Source organism: Glandiceps talaboti, chromosome 3 (genome assembly GCF_964340395.1).
Source record: "Glandiceps talaboti chromosome 3, keGlaTala1.1, whole genome shotgun sequence".
NCBI classification, from domain to species: Eukaryota; Metazoa; Hemichordata; class Enteropneusta; family Spengelidae; genus Glandiceps; species Glandiceps talaboti.
This window is the reverse complement of record NC_135551.1, coordinates 22,995,469-23,011,863: the sequence shown is the minus strand read 5'-3', so window position 1 is coordinate 23,011,863 and position 16,395 is coordinate 22,995,469. Positions and strand designations below refer to the sequence as shown.

The 16,395-nt window shown below is 35.6% G+C and overlaps 1 protein-coding gene across 4 annotated transcripts in view; it reads left to right on the top strand.

Annotated features, from left to right (window-relative positions):
• The window catches only part of LOC144453892 (uncharacterized), a 37,600-nt gene extending 21,359 nt beyond the window's left edge, over positions 1–16,241 (top strand). For all 4 annotated transcript variants that reach the window (XM_078145243.1, XM_078145242.1, XM_078145241.1 and 1 more), the window contains 6 exons: positions 3,593–4,452; positions 5,006–5,186; positions 5,454–5,558; positions 5,740–6,608; positions 7,726–7,859; positions 13,343–16,241. In XM_078145243.1, the coding sequence (XP_078001369.1) occupies positions 3,593–4,452; positions 5,006–5,186; positions 5,454–5,558; positions 5,740–6,608; positions 7,726–7,859; positions 13,343–13,353 (2,160 nt within the window). In that variant the 3' untranslated portion in view covers positions 13,354–16,241. The remainder of the gene's footprint in view (positions 1–3,592; positions 4,453–5,005; positions 5,187–5,453; positions 5,559–5,739; positions 6,609–7,725; positions 7,860–13,342) is intronic.
• Positions 16,242–16,395: the final 154 nt, after the last annotated feature.

The following is a 16,395-nucleotide window of genomic DNA, read 5'->3' as shown; positions in this document are numbered from 1 at the left end:
CTATCTAAGCTGTGAAATGAATGTGTAAATGTTTCATTATATAAAATCAACTTCTCATTTTAATTAACCAATTTGCATATTAATAGATCACCCTGTGTTAATATTAAAAATATTCACCACACAGATACACTTTTAACATGAATGTTTTAGAGTCTAGTTCTAGAGACCGATGGTTCTGTTAAAGAGATATGGAACTATATTTATATATAATATATTAGCCAATTTGCATATCAGTTGGCTTTGTTACTAATGCAAAGAACAGGACAGGTACAGTTTTGAGATGAATGTTTAGAGTCTAGTTTTAGAGACTGATGGTTCTATTAAAGAGATATGAAACTATATTTACATAATATATTAGCCAATTTGCATATTAGTCAGCTTTGTTACTAATGGAAAGAACAGGACAGGTACAGTTTTGAGATGAATGTTTAGAGTCTAGTTTTAGAGACTGATGGTTCTATTAAAGAGATATGAAACTATATTTACATATAATATATTAGCCAATTTTCATATTAGTCAGCTTTGTTACTAATGGAAAGAACAGGACAGGTACAGTTTTGAGATGAGAGTTTCATCGTCAATAGTTCTAGACATTTACATTTTTCTACCATCTTCCATTTAAACTTTTTTTGTGAAGCCCGATCAGATTGATGTGGTAAGTTAAGTGTTCCATCCAAACAGTAGATGTATATATGTTTTTACTAAGGATTGGGAACCCTGTTAACAGAGGGAGAAATCAGATAAAAGTTGTATAAATTGCTATACTTTATACCATAATTTTGGTGAAGTATCTGTTTTTACTATGTGTAGTAAGTAGGTAAAATCTATCAGGGTTCACCAGTCATTTTACCATGGTTTCCAAACAAAATTGTGGTAGCACTGGTAGATCGTATGAAAAACTATGCCATTCTTATCCCTCTCTGTTTTTGGGTTCCCCAACCTTAGCTAAAACACCGAGTACCTCAGTAGAACACCTGAGGTAGATTTTACTTTCTTACCACCCTTAACAAAAACAATGAAAATAAGTATATTGTATAACAGTTGTATATTCACATTGTGTCTTTTATTTTGAACATTTGTAAAGTGCGGTTTTGTTATTTAAATATCAATTATGTCATTTGCATATTTATAAACAGATTTTTTTTTTAATTTGTCGGAATAATAGTTCCATACCACTAATTAATTGCACTTAAAGATACACCATCAATTATTTATTGAGTTTGTATAAGTTAAATATTTAAAGTACTTGGTCCGTGTTGATATTATTGCCTTGTTTCAGTAAATGATTTCTTTTCCAATTTTTTGTGTCAATATGTAGCCTTGAATATTATATAGCCACCATATACGCTGGGTGGTAGGCCTGGCAAGTGTTCTTTCCACACAGCATGCAAACCCAAATTTAGTGTTTATGACCATACCTCATTATCTTCATGTAAACATGAGGAAAAATGAGGCATTTTATAACAACATACCATCTGTTGACATTCATTAAAGATCATTTGAACAAAGATCATATTTTTAAATTGGGTCAACTGTCACATCTGTGTTATTTGGCACAATCAACATAATATATGAATCATGGGACTTATCAACCAATCAGCTTCTGTGCATGGTATCCATGATAAAATACTCAATTTGAATTACTGAGTTCACAGGCTGTGTGGAGGGAATGCCAGCCATATTGGTAGTCTAGTCTATTATGAAGCTAGCTACCTTAAATCTAACATCATCCCATTACCATTGTTGTACATATAATGGTTTTGGAAAAACATGTGCATCATTCATTTCATGTTTTGTCGATTTTTGTGATGAATAATTGTTGTTCTTGTTGTCGTCGTTGTCGTTCTTGTTGTTTTTAACAAGATGTAATGAAGATTAATCCCATCATTTCATGGATGTACTTATTTATGGGTACAACATGTACACATATATTTTTGGATCTGAAAGCCTTTTTAAGGTTGTAATCGACAAAAAGAAATGGAAAAAATAAAGTCCTAGAGCAAAATAGTGATTATTATTATAAAAGGACAATTACATACTGAACTGCTGTCTCTCAAGTATTAGGTTAGGGGAATGGAATTGCAGGAAATAAAGGCTTTCTCATCAAGTTCCTATAGTCTAGAAACTATATTGTGTGGGCTTCTTTTCTGTGATCTCGCTGGAGAGAGAGAGAGAGATCATAGAAAACAAGCCCACATGTATATATATATTCACATGAAATTCCTGTCTGCATGTCCATGGCAAGGAACTCCTCTGAACACTGAATGAGGAATATATTTCAACTTAGTTTTCAACAGTCACTCATAATGTATGTGATGTAAAATTGTGGAATGACGCAAGAAACCAAAGTTTATAAAAATGCCTTAATTTCCTACAATGGTCTAATGAAAAAGGTAAAGAGAGCAGATGATCACATTATTAGGACTTAGAAAAGACAAATTAAGACAGTGTGTGTAGAACGGAGGAGGTAGGAAATTTCATGTATTCTTTGAAAGGGCAGATCACGCTCAAAGTATCTGATGAATAATATTAAAAGCTACTCTCCCTCAGTATGGTGTTTGATACAGACAGTTGATATTATTGAAAGTCACAAGATTTCACAGAAGCAAGCATCATATTAAAAGTGCTTCAAGACATACTTTGAGACACTGGAACATACAATGTGTATGCAAGAAATTCGTTAAATTGAAGTACATGTAGTCCTAATGTACACTCAAGTCAAGATATAACCTTGCGACAGGAAAACAGTCTTTACCTCGTATCACAACACCTCATATTATATTGAAACTATGTAACAATAACATTTAATCTACTTTCATTTTACTCTCATTAGATTATACATTGTATATGTAAGATTTCATGAAATCCTTTATTAGAATATATACATGTTGTATCTTCAAGACAAGACCTCCTACAGTCCTGGGTCATATATTGGTAGTTACATGTCCACTTAGGTTATATCATGTATATAATGTTAGTGATACAACCCCCTAGGTCACATGATGATAGTGACAAGACCCCCTAGGGCACATATTTGTAGTGGCAAGGCCCCTTATGTCATACATTGGTTGTGACAAGACCCCATTTGTCACTCATAATTTCATCAGCTGATGGTGGCGTGGGAATGGGTAAATGTTGCAAGGATAGTAAACAAAGAATGCAAGAACTGGCTCAGTACAAAGTTGTAATTATTTGTAATTGACGAAAGTAAGCAAGCAATGCATGCCAAGGCTAAAAGCTCATGATGCAAAGAGTTGTTATGGCAATGCTTAGAAAAAAAAAAAAACTTGAGTATGGTACGAATCTTAAGAGCTACAGTAGTAATAAAGCTGATAAGTAGATATTTGAAAACAAACATTGTGCATGTTACCTGTTAAGTTGCTGTATATTTATGATTATGTAATATTTGGTATATATTTTGATATCAGAGAAACTTATGTGTACAGATAACCTTGTATTTATTATTTCTGTATCAGCCCATGTGGAATCTTTATTTTCCTTACAGAAATCCTATAGGTGTGTTTTCAATTAGAAGTTAATAGAGAAATACTAGAATTCTCATGTTCTTTTTTTCATTGCTTCATGATTTCAGAGACCATTGTCCCCAGGATTAAGTCCATCAACACGTACCAAAGTACATCCAAGACCTTCATCAGCAAGTAGTCAAGGGCCAAGAACTAGTCGCAGTCCAAGAGCACACTCTGCCGATAGAGTCCTCTCTAAGTCAACTGATAATGTGAGCAAACCTACGAGCAGACCTAAACCTCAAGTGACAACTAGCAAGACTTCGGCCCCACCACCGATAAAAAAATCTATCACACCAACAGCCACAGAGCGTAAACCAGGCACAATGTCTCCGAGTAGAACGGCGGCGTCTGTAGGCATTAAGGCAGCTACTACAAAAACTACCACAAAGCGAGTCGTAAGTTCCGATGGCGTTTCAAAATCCACAACAGTGACAAAGACTCAGACAGTAGTTTCTTCTAAACCAACAACACCAAGATCATCGTCGGCATCCAGAACAGCTACAACTCCTAAAACTCCAACTGCACCCAAAACACCAACAGGACTCAAAGTATCAGCAGCACCCAAAACTCCAACTACACCCAAAACACCAACAGGTCTGAAAGTATCAACAGCATCCAAAACTCCAACTGCACCCAAAACACCAACAGGTCTCAAAGTATCAACAACGCCCAAAACAGCATCAACAACTAAAACGACAGCTGCCAAAACTAAGCCAGTACCAGCCGAGGATAAGAGTGATGAAGGTAAAGAGAAAGCAAATGAAGCTCCTAGTGATAAGGATAAAAACAAAGAAACATCTCAACCTAAAGCTGGGTATTCAGATGAGGAAGCTGCCAAAGCTGCCCTGGCTGAACGGCGGAGACTAGCTAAAGAACAAGCTGAAAGAGAAGCTGAATTAGAACGGCAGAGACAAGAGGAATTGAGGTATTGAGGTCTTGCTACTCTTCCTTTGCACTACATCTCTAACCCTAGAAATGAATTATGAATGAAAGAGATATTGTAATATATTGTACTAGTTATTTTCAATTATTCTGTACCTACTACCTGACAAGGAATATGCCATATTCCATTTACCATTATGCAGTCAATTTCCAAAGAAGTATCACGAGAGGGCGCCCCCACATGAGGAAATGAGGGCTGAACTGGCATGGCAGTCAACCAAATGATGCTAAAACAAATTCTTTAGTTCTGAAAAAAAATGATGTTTTCTAGTAGTCAATAGAATGTTTTAACTAGTTGAGAATACAACCAGCCTTTGCCATAGAACACTAAGGAATAATGATTTGCATATTTGCAAGCCAGAGCATATATTTCTGCTGGCGGGTATGTCAATTATGATGGCCCTCATATTCGGGTCAAAACCAGCCTTTGAATAGCACCCCTAGTGGCCAAACTATATAATCTTTTGTTTTTCGATTAACTGAAATATGGCAGTTTGATACAAATTTGAAAGTCATGGTGATTTTTCTTTCTACAGGAGACAGGAAGAAGAGAGAAGGAGGAGAGAAGAAGAAGAACAAAGACGTCTTGAGGAAGAAGCTATACGTATTGCTGAAGAACATAGAAGAGCTGAAGAAGAAAGACTAAGAAAAGCAATTGAGGAAAAAGAAAGGCGAGAGAGAGAAGAACGAGAGCAAGCAGAGGAAGAAGCAAGACAAGTAGGTGGATGATAAGATATCGGTAAAAAAACAACATTTGAAAGGCGAGAGTTTACTCCTGTAGATAAAGATGAGAACAAAGTTTTACACTCCTGGACATTCAATATCTACATCATAATCGTTGCATGTACTCATCTCATTGTTAAAAAGAATGTGCTATGTTGTATCATTGGCAGCTGAGCTAGCTCAGCTTTTTTTTTTGTTCAAAATATATCAGTAGAATTCTGTCTCAGTGTATGTATTTCCATCACTTGTTATTACTTACAGAAAGCTGAGGCAGAACAAAAGGCCAAGGAAGAAGCAGAAAAGAGAAAAATAGAGTTAGAGGAAAAGTTAAAGAGAGAAGAGGAAGAAAGAGATGCCAGACGAAAGGTAAAACAAATTATAATACATTTTGGTAGTTTTAAAGTGACCATATGGATGAGTTTTGGGTATTTATTTTGGATTTTTAATTTATAAAATTTTTTAGAATGGCTTCCTACTTGAAAAATCAATGTGAAACAACATATGCCAAGTCCATGTTTGTAACTCATTGTCATTTTCACTTTCTTAGCGCATTGAAGAAATTATGAAAAGAACTCGTCGGGGTGCTGGTGGTGCAAGGACAGATGACAAAAAGAGTGAAGATGAAAAGCAGTCGGATGACAGCCAACAAGAGGATAGTCAGTCTGAACAGCCATCAGAGGATAGCCAGGCAATGCCTTCACCAGATGAAAACCAACCAGCAACACCGTCTGATGAGAGTAAACCTGAAGCTGTGACATCATCCAATGAGAACCAACCAACAACATCACCAGATGAGAGTCAACCAATGAGTTCACCTGATGAAAACCAAGGTGCTGTGACATTGTCCAATGACAACCAGCCTACGACACCAACAGATGAAAACCAAGTTGAGGCAACATCTGATGACAACCAAGCCGTGACATCATCAGATGAAATCCAAGCTGTGACATCATCATCGAATGGAGACCAAGATGTGACATCGTCAGATGAACCACAACCTATGACATCATTCGATGAAAACCAAGCTGTGGCATCATCCGATGAAAACCAAGTCACTGAGGCAGCAGAACCCCCTCAGGAGGACACTAGTTCACAGAATGATGATACCATAGAGCTAGATAATGGCAAAGGTAGTCTAGAAACAGTGAAAAAGGCAGAGGAAACAAGTTTAGATGAAGATAAAGACATTGATACTAGTGAAAGCCATGAAATTAATTCAAATACTGTAGTAGAAACGTCTTCTAATGAAACTTTAACTGTCACTAGAACTGTTACAGAAAAGCAAAGCATTTCTTCTAAAATTGTGGAAAGTGTTTCACCAGATGAAGGACTACAAGGTAGTGATAATGAAGATAGCAGTCCTGGGGTACGGCAGGCAGCCAATGGCAACACAGAGATGCTAGACATCAATACAAGGTATGTACAGCCTTGACCTGACAAATGTCATTCAAACTTGGTACAAAGTAGTCACATAATGTACTAACTTAATATAGTTCCCCAGTGTCTATGTCGAACAGTGGAAGTAGTGTCATATGTCCTGCTATCTACGTACAGCCTTGACCTGACAAATTTCATTCAAACTTAGTACAAATTAGTCACATAATGTACTAATTTATAGTTCTCCAGTGTCTATGTCGAACAGTGGAAGTAATGTATCATGTCCATATCACTCTATACTTGTATGTGTGACCAGATTTCATGGAAACATGTGCAAACAGTAGACATTGTATGCCAACTGTATTTTGCCCACTGTCCAAGTAAACTGGTAGAACAAGTGTCTGTGTACACATACAGCCATGTGTAGTACTTGTAGATTTCATTGAAACAGCACAAAGAGTAGACATCAATTACTAACTTTGTTCTTTTCAGTGTTTGTACAGAACAGTATAGTTAGTGTCTTGTGTCTCTCTATACAGCCATGTGTCCGTATATTTCATTCAAACATAGCACAAAGAGTAAACATCACATACTAACTTTGTTCATTATAGTGTTTGTACAGAACAGTAATTAGTGTCTTGTGACCCTCTATACAGCCATGTGTCAACAACAGATTTCATTCAAACTTAGCACAAAGAGTAAACATCACATACTAACTTTGTTCTTCCCTGTGTTTGTACAGAACCATCGCACATGTAGTTTGAGTTTATAGTGTCATGTTTTCCTTTTATGTATGGATAGCCGTGTGTTGACAGATTTCATCCAAACATAGCACAAAGAGTAGACATCACATACAATGCATAAATTATTTGTCTTTACTTTAGTCATGTTCTCACATAAACTTGAGTGAGTAGAATGACTTTTCTATGTCTATCAATCTATGGACAGCCATATGTTCACAGATATCAAACCGAATTCAGTCGTTGAATTTGGTCAATGCAACCAACAGAATGAGATTTCTTTGCCTATCTGTCTACTTGTAGCCATGTTTCATTAGGCGCCATTCAAGCTTTCATTTGAAATGATGTAATACCTAAAAGTATATGAAAAGCAGTATGTAATTTAAAAGTTACCTTATTCTGTCTTTTTTTCTCAGTTTTCAAGATGTAAGCTCAGAGAAGGGCCATTTAGACGGATCATTTACTAGTGAAACATTTAGTTCAAATCATGTAGATCAAGCAGAACAACTCGTTGGACATCAGATGTCAATAACAACAGAAGAGAGTTCAGGTGAGAAAATGTATACTAGTTTTCGTGATTTTATGTTCTTTGGTCAACATGCACCATTGCCCAGGACATGGTGTTGTCATTGGTATGTGTTTATCTATCTTGAATATACCAACCTCTGGGCTCCAGTAGTGGTCATTTATTCTTATCTTTCACCTTTTGACAGGCTGAAAAAATACAATAAACCTTTGCTAAAATGGTTCAAACTTTGTAATTAACTGAATGACACGTATTCAAGTCATTGATGGTGCTGTGTACACTGGCTTGATGTCTGTGTGTAAACAGTATGAAGTAATGGTTCAGGCCATTTAGTTATTTGTCAACACAGTTTGAATTTATGGGATGCTGGTAGACATGATCAGTACACAGTCAATCATCTATGTATCAGCAAATACATGCTAAAAACTTCAGGAAGTTGAAAATAAAATGTTCTAGTTACAGCTACTGGAGCTTGGTGGGGGGGGGGGGGGGATCTGAGTGCCTGGGTGCAACTTTTACACACAAGTCATTCCTTTGTCAGAATTACTCATAGACAGAAAGGTCTGTTATTTGATTTGGTGATCTTTGTTTCTCTCTCAAAATAAAGAGCGCCATCTCATGACAAATCTTTGAGTCAAAATGAGGATGTTAATATGTATTATACCATGCACAAGCCAAAAATATGGAATTTATGCCCTGATCATTTTACGTCATGACAATGTGTGTCTACGTCATTGGTTCTGCTGTGTTCGAAATATGATCCAAAACATTCAAAATTTCCACTATTTCCCCCAATTTTTCTTTGATATTACTAGCACTGGTTTAATTATGTTACTATCTGATAGTTTTCTATCAGAAAATTTTCTTCCTGCAGCAGGAAAATATGACCTAAGGGTATAGTTATTACTCGTCTAATGACTTGTAGTGACAAAGCCCCTTAGGTCACTCATATTTTCCTTGGCTGAATGAAGAAAAATATTGGAGAATAATATCTAAATACATCATACCAATATTTACAGTCGGACATGTATTTATACTTATGTCGTATATAATTTATTTTCCATTATTTAGATATAAATATATACTTAATAATAATAATAATAATAATAGTTAGTATAGGTTACAATTTAGTTTACTTTTAGTATAGTTCACAATTACATATCTTAAAATATTTATTTATTTTCCATCATGTTCTTATGTTCTGTTTGATGACATGTGTGTTACTGTTTCTCAATGTGTCATTTTAGTGTATGTAGTGTTGGTGGGTGGTGGTATTTTGTCTTTGACTCACTCACACTGACCCATCTTTTACAGCAATGTTGCATGTCTTGCTTTACAGCATAAATATTGTCATGCAGGTATATGTACTGTTATGTTGTCTATCCTGGTGTGGTGACGGGACATTCACTTCTCAATGTTGTGTCGATTGAACTCGTACTCAAAATTATGCTCAAACTATACACTTATCTTTTTCAATAAGTAGTCTCCTGAAATTTATCATTCTTGGAGGTCTGTGTACAAACTAGTAAGTAACAAGAAAAATATTACCCATACGTTTCATAAAAATGTAATTTAAAGACCTCTCAAGACATGATGCTCAAATTATGAATGTGATAATAACGCACAATATTATTACTGCTTGGCCCCATTAACATGCAAACATAGGAGGTGCCAATGAATTAGACAGAAGCCAACAGCCCTGTAATCTGTATGAGGTAATACTAAATGTACTTTATCCAGTCAGTGTTAACTTGTGGCCCGGTAATCTGTATGAGGTACTTATAATGACTCAATGAACAATATCCCTGCAGTATCTGTCCAATAGTTATCTATAATCTCTGATGATGTGGCAGTCCTTTATTTTGCAATGTGTAGTTTTCTAAGCACCAGTTATATACATGTATTAATTTGTTCATGCATTCCTAAATCTATCTATCTACCTACCTACCTACCTACCTCCCTCCCTACCTAACTACCTAACTACCTACAACCTTCCTACATGCATAAACGTTCACCTAGACAGGCAAATGTTCATGTCTACCTAGCTACCAACCTACCGTATCTCAATAAACTTCATATCTACTATCACTTGCCTACCAACCTCTATGTGTCTGTATTAATTACTACCTTCAGATAGATACATGGTTTATATAAACATACATGCCTACCTACCTACCTACCTACCTACCTACCTGCATACGTACATTCCTACCCAGCTATCTTTGGGTGCAATCTACAGAATATACCAACCTAGTTATCAATCCATCTACTCCTTCCCACACAAGAGAACTTCAGATCTAAGCATCACTTTCTTTCAATGTGAAAAATAAATTCCCATATCAAAAGTATCCATTGCGTTGATTATCCTACCTGCCCTTGTCAGAATATATAAGAAATAACATAAAATCCATGTAGTGTATGAATACTGTGTAGGACAAGGTGGTTCGGTCGTTAAAGTGCAAAACAAGCAACAAGTACTCAGAGAGTATTACTGATAGTTATGCTTTGATGCCATTGGCACTAAATTCAAAGATGCGAAATTGAAATACATGTACCATTAAACATTGCAAATATTTTGATAAAGTTATTTGTAACTAAACTAGCAGTCATATTAGAGTGAAGTGGAACATTGCAGAATAAATGGCATGCCACTTCTAAAACTTGCATACTGGTTAATTTGCATGGAGAAGATGGTGATGTATAAACGATACCTTGGTATGCGTCTGTTAAGTATTACTCAGCAGGACTCTGATATATCTTATATGGGGAAAAGTTATCTGAGTAGTATGGGGTGTTCTTTCAACTCTATCCTGTGAATGCCTTCATATGTGCATGTTTTCTGTTGATGCATATTATACCTGACAATGAGTTGTATACCAAGTCTCAATAGCTGTAACTTTTTCACTATTTTTTCATCAAGTTTTGCCCGCTGGAAAATACAGCAAATCTTTACTGGAAACTGTTCAATTGTTGTAATTAGTTGCATTACCCAATTATAAGATTTGTGTCTACTGTGTATACTGAATTTGACAGCTGTGATTAATTAAAGGCCCATGTCGGATAAGGATTAAACTTTGGGTGCGAAAAACAGTTGTCAGGCAGAAGTTTTGAATATGTTGCTTCAAGACAAGAATAATGAGATATTATTCCCCAATATTTTTTTATGAGTGACCTAAGGGGCCTTGTCACTACGAGTTGCTAGATGAATAGTGACAAACCTTTTGGTCATGAGTACTTTCCAGCTGAATGAAGTGAAATATTGGGGAATAATATAATCATTGTAACTCCTGAAGTGCAATTTATGAAAAATTGGAAAAACTACCCGGTAATGGTGATTTTGAACATTATGCTTTATTTTTCAAGCACTGCACAAACCAGTGACATGGGTTATGACGTAGAACAACCAGGGTCTATAATCCATATTTTCTGTTCAAAGATGATAACTTGGCTGGAATATGGTATAATCCTATTTAATCTTTCTATACTTTCAAGATAGCACTAACATGAGGACGGGGCATTGAATCATGGGCCTTTAAACAGTATAAATCCTATGTAAATGATCCAGACTATGTAATCTCGATGCTTCAGTAAATAAAATAAGATTTACTGATAGTAGATAAGGCAGTGTTTGTGGGGCGGAGTAGCCAATAATGTGAGAACCTGGGATTGAAAGCTGGGGGGGGGGGGGGGGGGGTGTTAACAAGTAAATAAGTAGGAACTGAAAATGTTGAAAATAGTAGGTTCTGTTACAGCTATTGGGACTCTAAACTTTCATGAGTGGAAGAAAACTTATAATTGCAGTTACTCTAGACTGTAAAATGCATTGCCAGGGGTGTCATTGTCATCCCTTGCCCTTTGTTGAAAGGGATGAGAAGAGCGCCCCCAGTGGCTGATCTCTTTCAGTGTACGGTTACTTGGGCTTTTAGATACTATACAGGGATTATCTAAGTAAACCTTTTGGATGTCTTTTGAAAGAGTTCACTGCCAAGATACTGTTTTCATCTGCAATGTTCATACAGTTATTCTAATTAAAAGGGTTCTTTAAGTTATATAGGGAGAAAGATTTTAGTTGTGTTCACACATATATAAACTCATTGCTTTTGATCACATTAAGAGAGTACAGTTGAAGAGTTCACAATGACACAATTTTAGAATGAAAGAAATTATTTTGCAAAAACAAAGAATAAATTGGAATTTTAAAGTGACCATAAATAAATACAGACATACATACATACACATACACACATTACGTATGTACGTACATATGTGTGTGCATGCATACATACGTTATACATACATACATACATACATACATACATACACACAGACATACACATGCACACACGTACACGTACACGTACACATACATGTACAGACATAGAGACATACATATGTACATATGTAATTTCGTCTGTACGTGTGTACACACACACACATACATAAAATTGTATTGCATCATTGAGTCAAATGCTGTTGTTATGGAAACTGAAATTCTAACTCATCAACGGTCTTGATTTTTATAAAATCTTTGATGTGATCTTTTTTTGTCATAGAAGGTTTGAAGCCTCAGTAGCTGTATGTAACTTTTCTGTTTTTTAATTACTAAGGGAAAATACATCAAAGTTTTACTGGAAAAAGTTGAATCATTGTAAAGTAGCTGAATTATCTGTTTACTAGTTGTTCTAGGTATTGTGTGGGATGCTGATAGGGTTCAATTTCTCTGTCATCCGTGTACCTTCTAGCCAGAAACAAAATTATTTGTTGTTGTTGTCGTTGTTGTTGTTGTTGGTCAAAATGGTAGTCAGAAAGTTATGATGTGTTAGGGCGCCCTCACACATTGGTAAACCCCTTACAGAAGCAGGCCATTGAGGATAACTTACACAATAAATCCTACAGTCTGATGAAAATTTAAGATATGTCATGTTGCTTTGCCCTCACCAGCCAGCTCTATCAAAGGGGCTGACCGATGTGTAAGGGTGTCCATTCATAGCACACCATACAGACTGGTGAAAATGGTAAAATAAAGAAGTCTTCTTGTGAGTCACCACACAGTACAGGATATGAACAAATTTTAGTACAACACAAGAAATGTCAATGGTGCATGAAATTGGTTTGGCACCTGAGGGCACATGATCAGTGATTAGATATGAACAGTGGAGCAAATACAAACAACATAATAAATTATAAATAAAATTGAGAATAAAACTCTAGCTATGATAAATATGGTTTTAGTTACAGCTGCTGGAGCTCCAACTTTCAATGAAAATGTCTGTGAACACTAGTGTACACTTAAGTTTTCGTTGATGGTCAAATGATAATAAGTGGGTTCTCTTGTGAGTAATGGCATAACTCGGAGTGAGGTAACACCAGGTTTTTGTGTGTCATAAGGTGTTACTGTTCATCAGTGTCTCGTTGAGGGTGAAAACACAGTCTCAGTACTATATAGCAGCAGTGTACATGAACTTTGACATTTGGTTAACATCGTTTCTTTCATTTTATACCAACAGAAGTATTGTGAGAGGTTTGAGAGTGACGATGTCAACCGAAGACAGCTCAACAAACAAACAACCACTACACAATTACCGTTTCACCATACTAGTTGTGACGCATCTAATATCAATGTTATGTATAAATTAAGCAGTCGTGTCGAACGTAACAGCAATTTTTGCGAAACTGAGGAGGAGGAAGAAGAAGAAGCCATGTGGAAAGAAGTGGAAATGGTTATGAAAATACAACAAGATAACGCAGAAGATAAGCTTGGAATAATCGAGGGGGATGATGATTCTGAGGGGGAGGAGGGAAAGCTGTGGACGGTTGTACAGAGAGAAAGTGACTATGATTCAGATTTGGTGTAACGGGATTTAGCTTCATCCTACTAAATTTTTTTTTTTTAAAGTGATTCGCAGTCGCATATAAATTTGTTCTGATGATCCAATGAACTGGATTACGCATAGTAAACAAATAATTAAAAAGTGTAAACATTGTGATTGATATAACTTTAATTATGTCAAAATTAGGTAATATGAGAAAAAAAAAAACTTTCAAAAGTAAGTTGGAAAATCTTTCTGAAGTTCATAGGTAATATTTAATTCTGAATAAAGTGCCCAATGTCAGTGCTGATGGTTATGAAAGTACATATAAGCCAAAGATTACAAAGAATTAGGATATATGAAAAATTAATAAATAGACCAAAAATTAAAAATGGGAATGTGTAGATTGAAATCAGTAAATGTGATGATTTAGCAACAAATATAATAGTTAGCTTTGTAGACTTCTTAGGATAGATTAACTTTAAGAAATTGAAAAATTCCAATAACTTGGCATATGCCGTTACTTTGTATGGACTAAAATTTACTATTTTTTTGCCATAGAGAAGAGAAACTTTGATGTTAGACAACAGAGTGATTGGGCACACTTTCTTTTTTTCTCTCTCTTTCACAACTTTTGTCAGATTGTTTTTAGCATGCAGACCAGTGGTTTTCAGCAGTGGTGCTAGCATAGACGTCTGTAACTCTGAAATCACTGTGTAAATTACCATGTTTTGCAGAACGGATCTTTCAAAATACACGGATTCATGTTGAGACGAAAATTCATATTGTTTTTCCATAGTATTTTTTTTTCCCAGAAGCAGTTTAAACATGTATGGTGTGTTCTTTGTAAAAATAGCTATCAGTAGAGACTTTGTTTTTGTTTACTACCTGGCCGGTCTACCTTAAAAGGACTGTCATTGTTCATATTATTACTTGTATTCTTTCAATCTATTTTCCATATGTTCGGTTTTTCATGTACAGCTTAATTATTTTACTAAAAAAAAAGCTTTTGTCATTTTTTTTTCAATATTTAATATGTGATATTTTGATCTTTTCTAGATTATGAAAAGATGTTGACGTTGATATAAAATTGTCTGCTTGCATTGCCTGCTGATTGTATAGGTAGTAATTGATGGCTTGTGTCAGTCTGGGCACGCATTTACGCCAAACTAAAAAACGCACGCTGTGCAGAGATTTGATTGCCAAGTATAGATACAGATGCAAGGATCCAACTTATAAGACAAAAAGATTAATAAGTATAGTGCTGCTATTGTGGTATAGCAAAGTCATCACTTGACAAATTTCAATAAAAAAAATGCAACAAAGCGTCGCAAATTGCCATGAGTACATTTATCAGCATGAACACTTAGCTACAAGTTCATTTTGTTGTGGTCTTGGTATGATTCATAACAGTCTGGGTATGCAGATAGGATTACAACTCACAATGTTTACTATGTGATCTGCATTTTTGAGCAGAGCAATGTACATGTACGTAGTTGCGCAGTATTCATTTTTAGGTAGAATATGTTGTTGTTTCATGTAAAACAGACCTAGAAACTAGTAAAACAGACCTAACTGGCAACCAGGAAAACAGACCTTGTAACCAGTTTAAACCTAGCACAACAGACATAGCAACCATTAAAATAGCTGTAGCAACCACTCCAGTGTAATGACAGACTTCAAATAGTTTTGTTGAGAGTTCCATGGTGGCATATATGATGTAGTAATATCATGTATTTGGCAACTAGTTAAAAAGACCTCGCAATCACAACATTGTGCTGACAGAGACTTTTTCATTGAGTGTTTCATGATGGCATATGCCACATAGCAACCGATGTAGTATATCTAGCAACTGCAACATGTAATTGAAAGTTCCATGATGGAATAGATTACGTAGCAATCAGTAAAATATACCTAGCAACAAATGTAACAGACTCAGCAACCCATCTTTGTAACAACAGAGACTTCAAAACCAGTTTTTATTCAGTTCTATGATGGCATAGATTACATAGCAACCAGTACAGTATACCTAGCAACTACAACTTTGTAACGACAGACTTCAAAACCTGTTTACTTTCAGTTGCATTTTGGCATAGATTACATAGCAACAAGTACAATATGCCTAGCAACTACAACATTGTAATGTTAGAGACTTCAAAAACAGTTTTCATTCAGTTCCATGATGGTGTCGATTACATAGCAACTAGACTTAAAATGATGCTGACTTTGTGTGTTTTACAGTTGATGAACAGAATTACATGCACAGCAAAGTAGTAGTTATCCACTCAGCTTGAATAGTAACGAAGCATACATGTACATGTGTTTTATTATTTACATAACGAAATAAGCACATTGGATGTTGAGTAGAATGTAGAGACAATTTGACGTGATTTCAACAGTATACTTGCCATGATGTTGTATAGTGTGAATTCATTCAAATGCACCACAGAGTAGTAAAGCATTCTTTGATGGGTTCTACGATCACATATGTAGTGAGATAGGCAGTCATGCATTACTATAAAAGAATCAAATCATGTTTTTCACTTTGCTACTATTGCTGGCTGTGTTACCTGGTAAAGTTAAATTAATAAAGCTCACTTCAAAAGAAGTAACCAGACTACAAGTTCATTTATTTTTAATCGTCGTAAACAACAGCCTCTTTTACGGCAATGTCTTGTTATTTTGCTGTTTCGCAGAAGAAGTAACAGCTCTGGTTTGTGAGAATGTTATTTGTGGGTGGATTGGTCTGA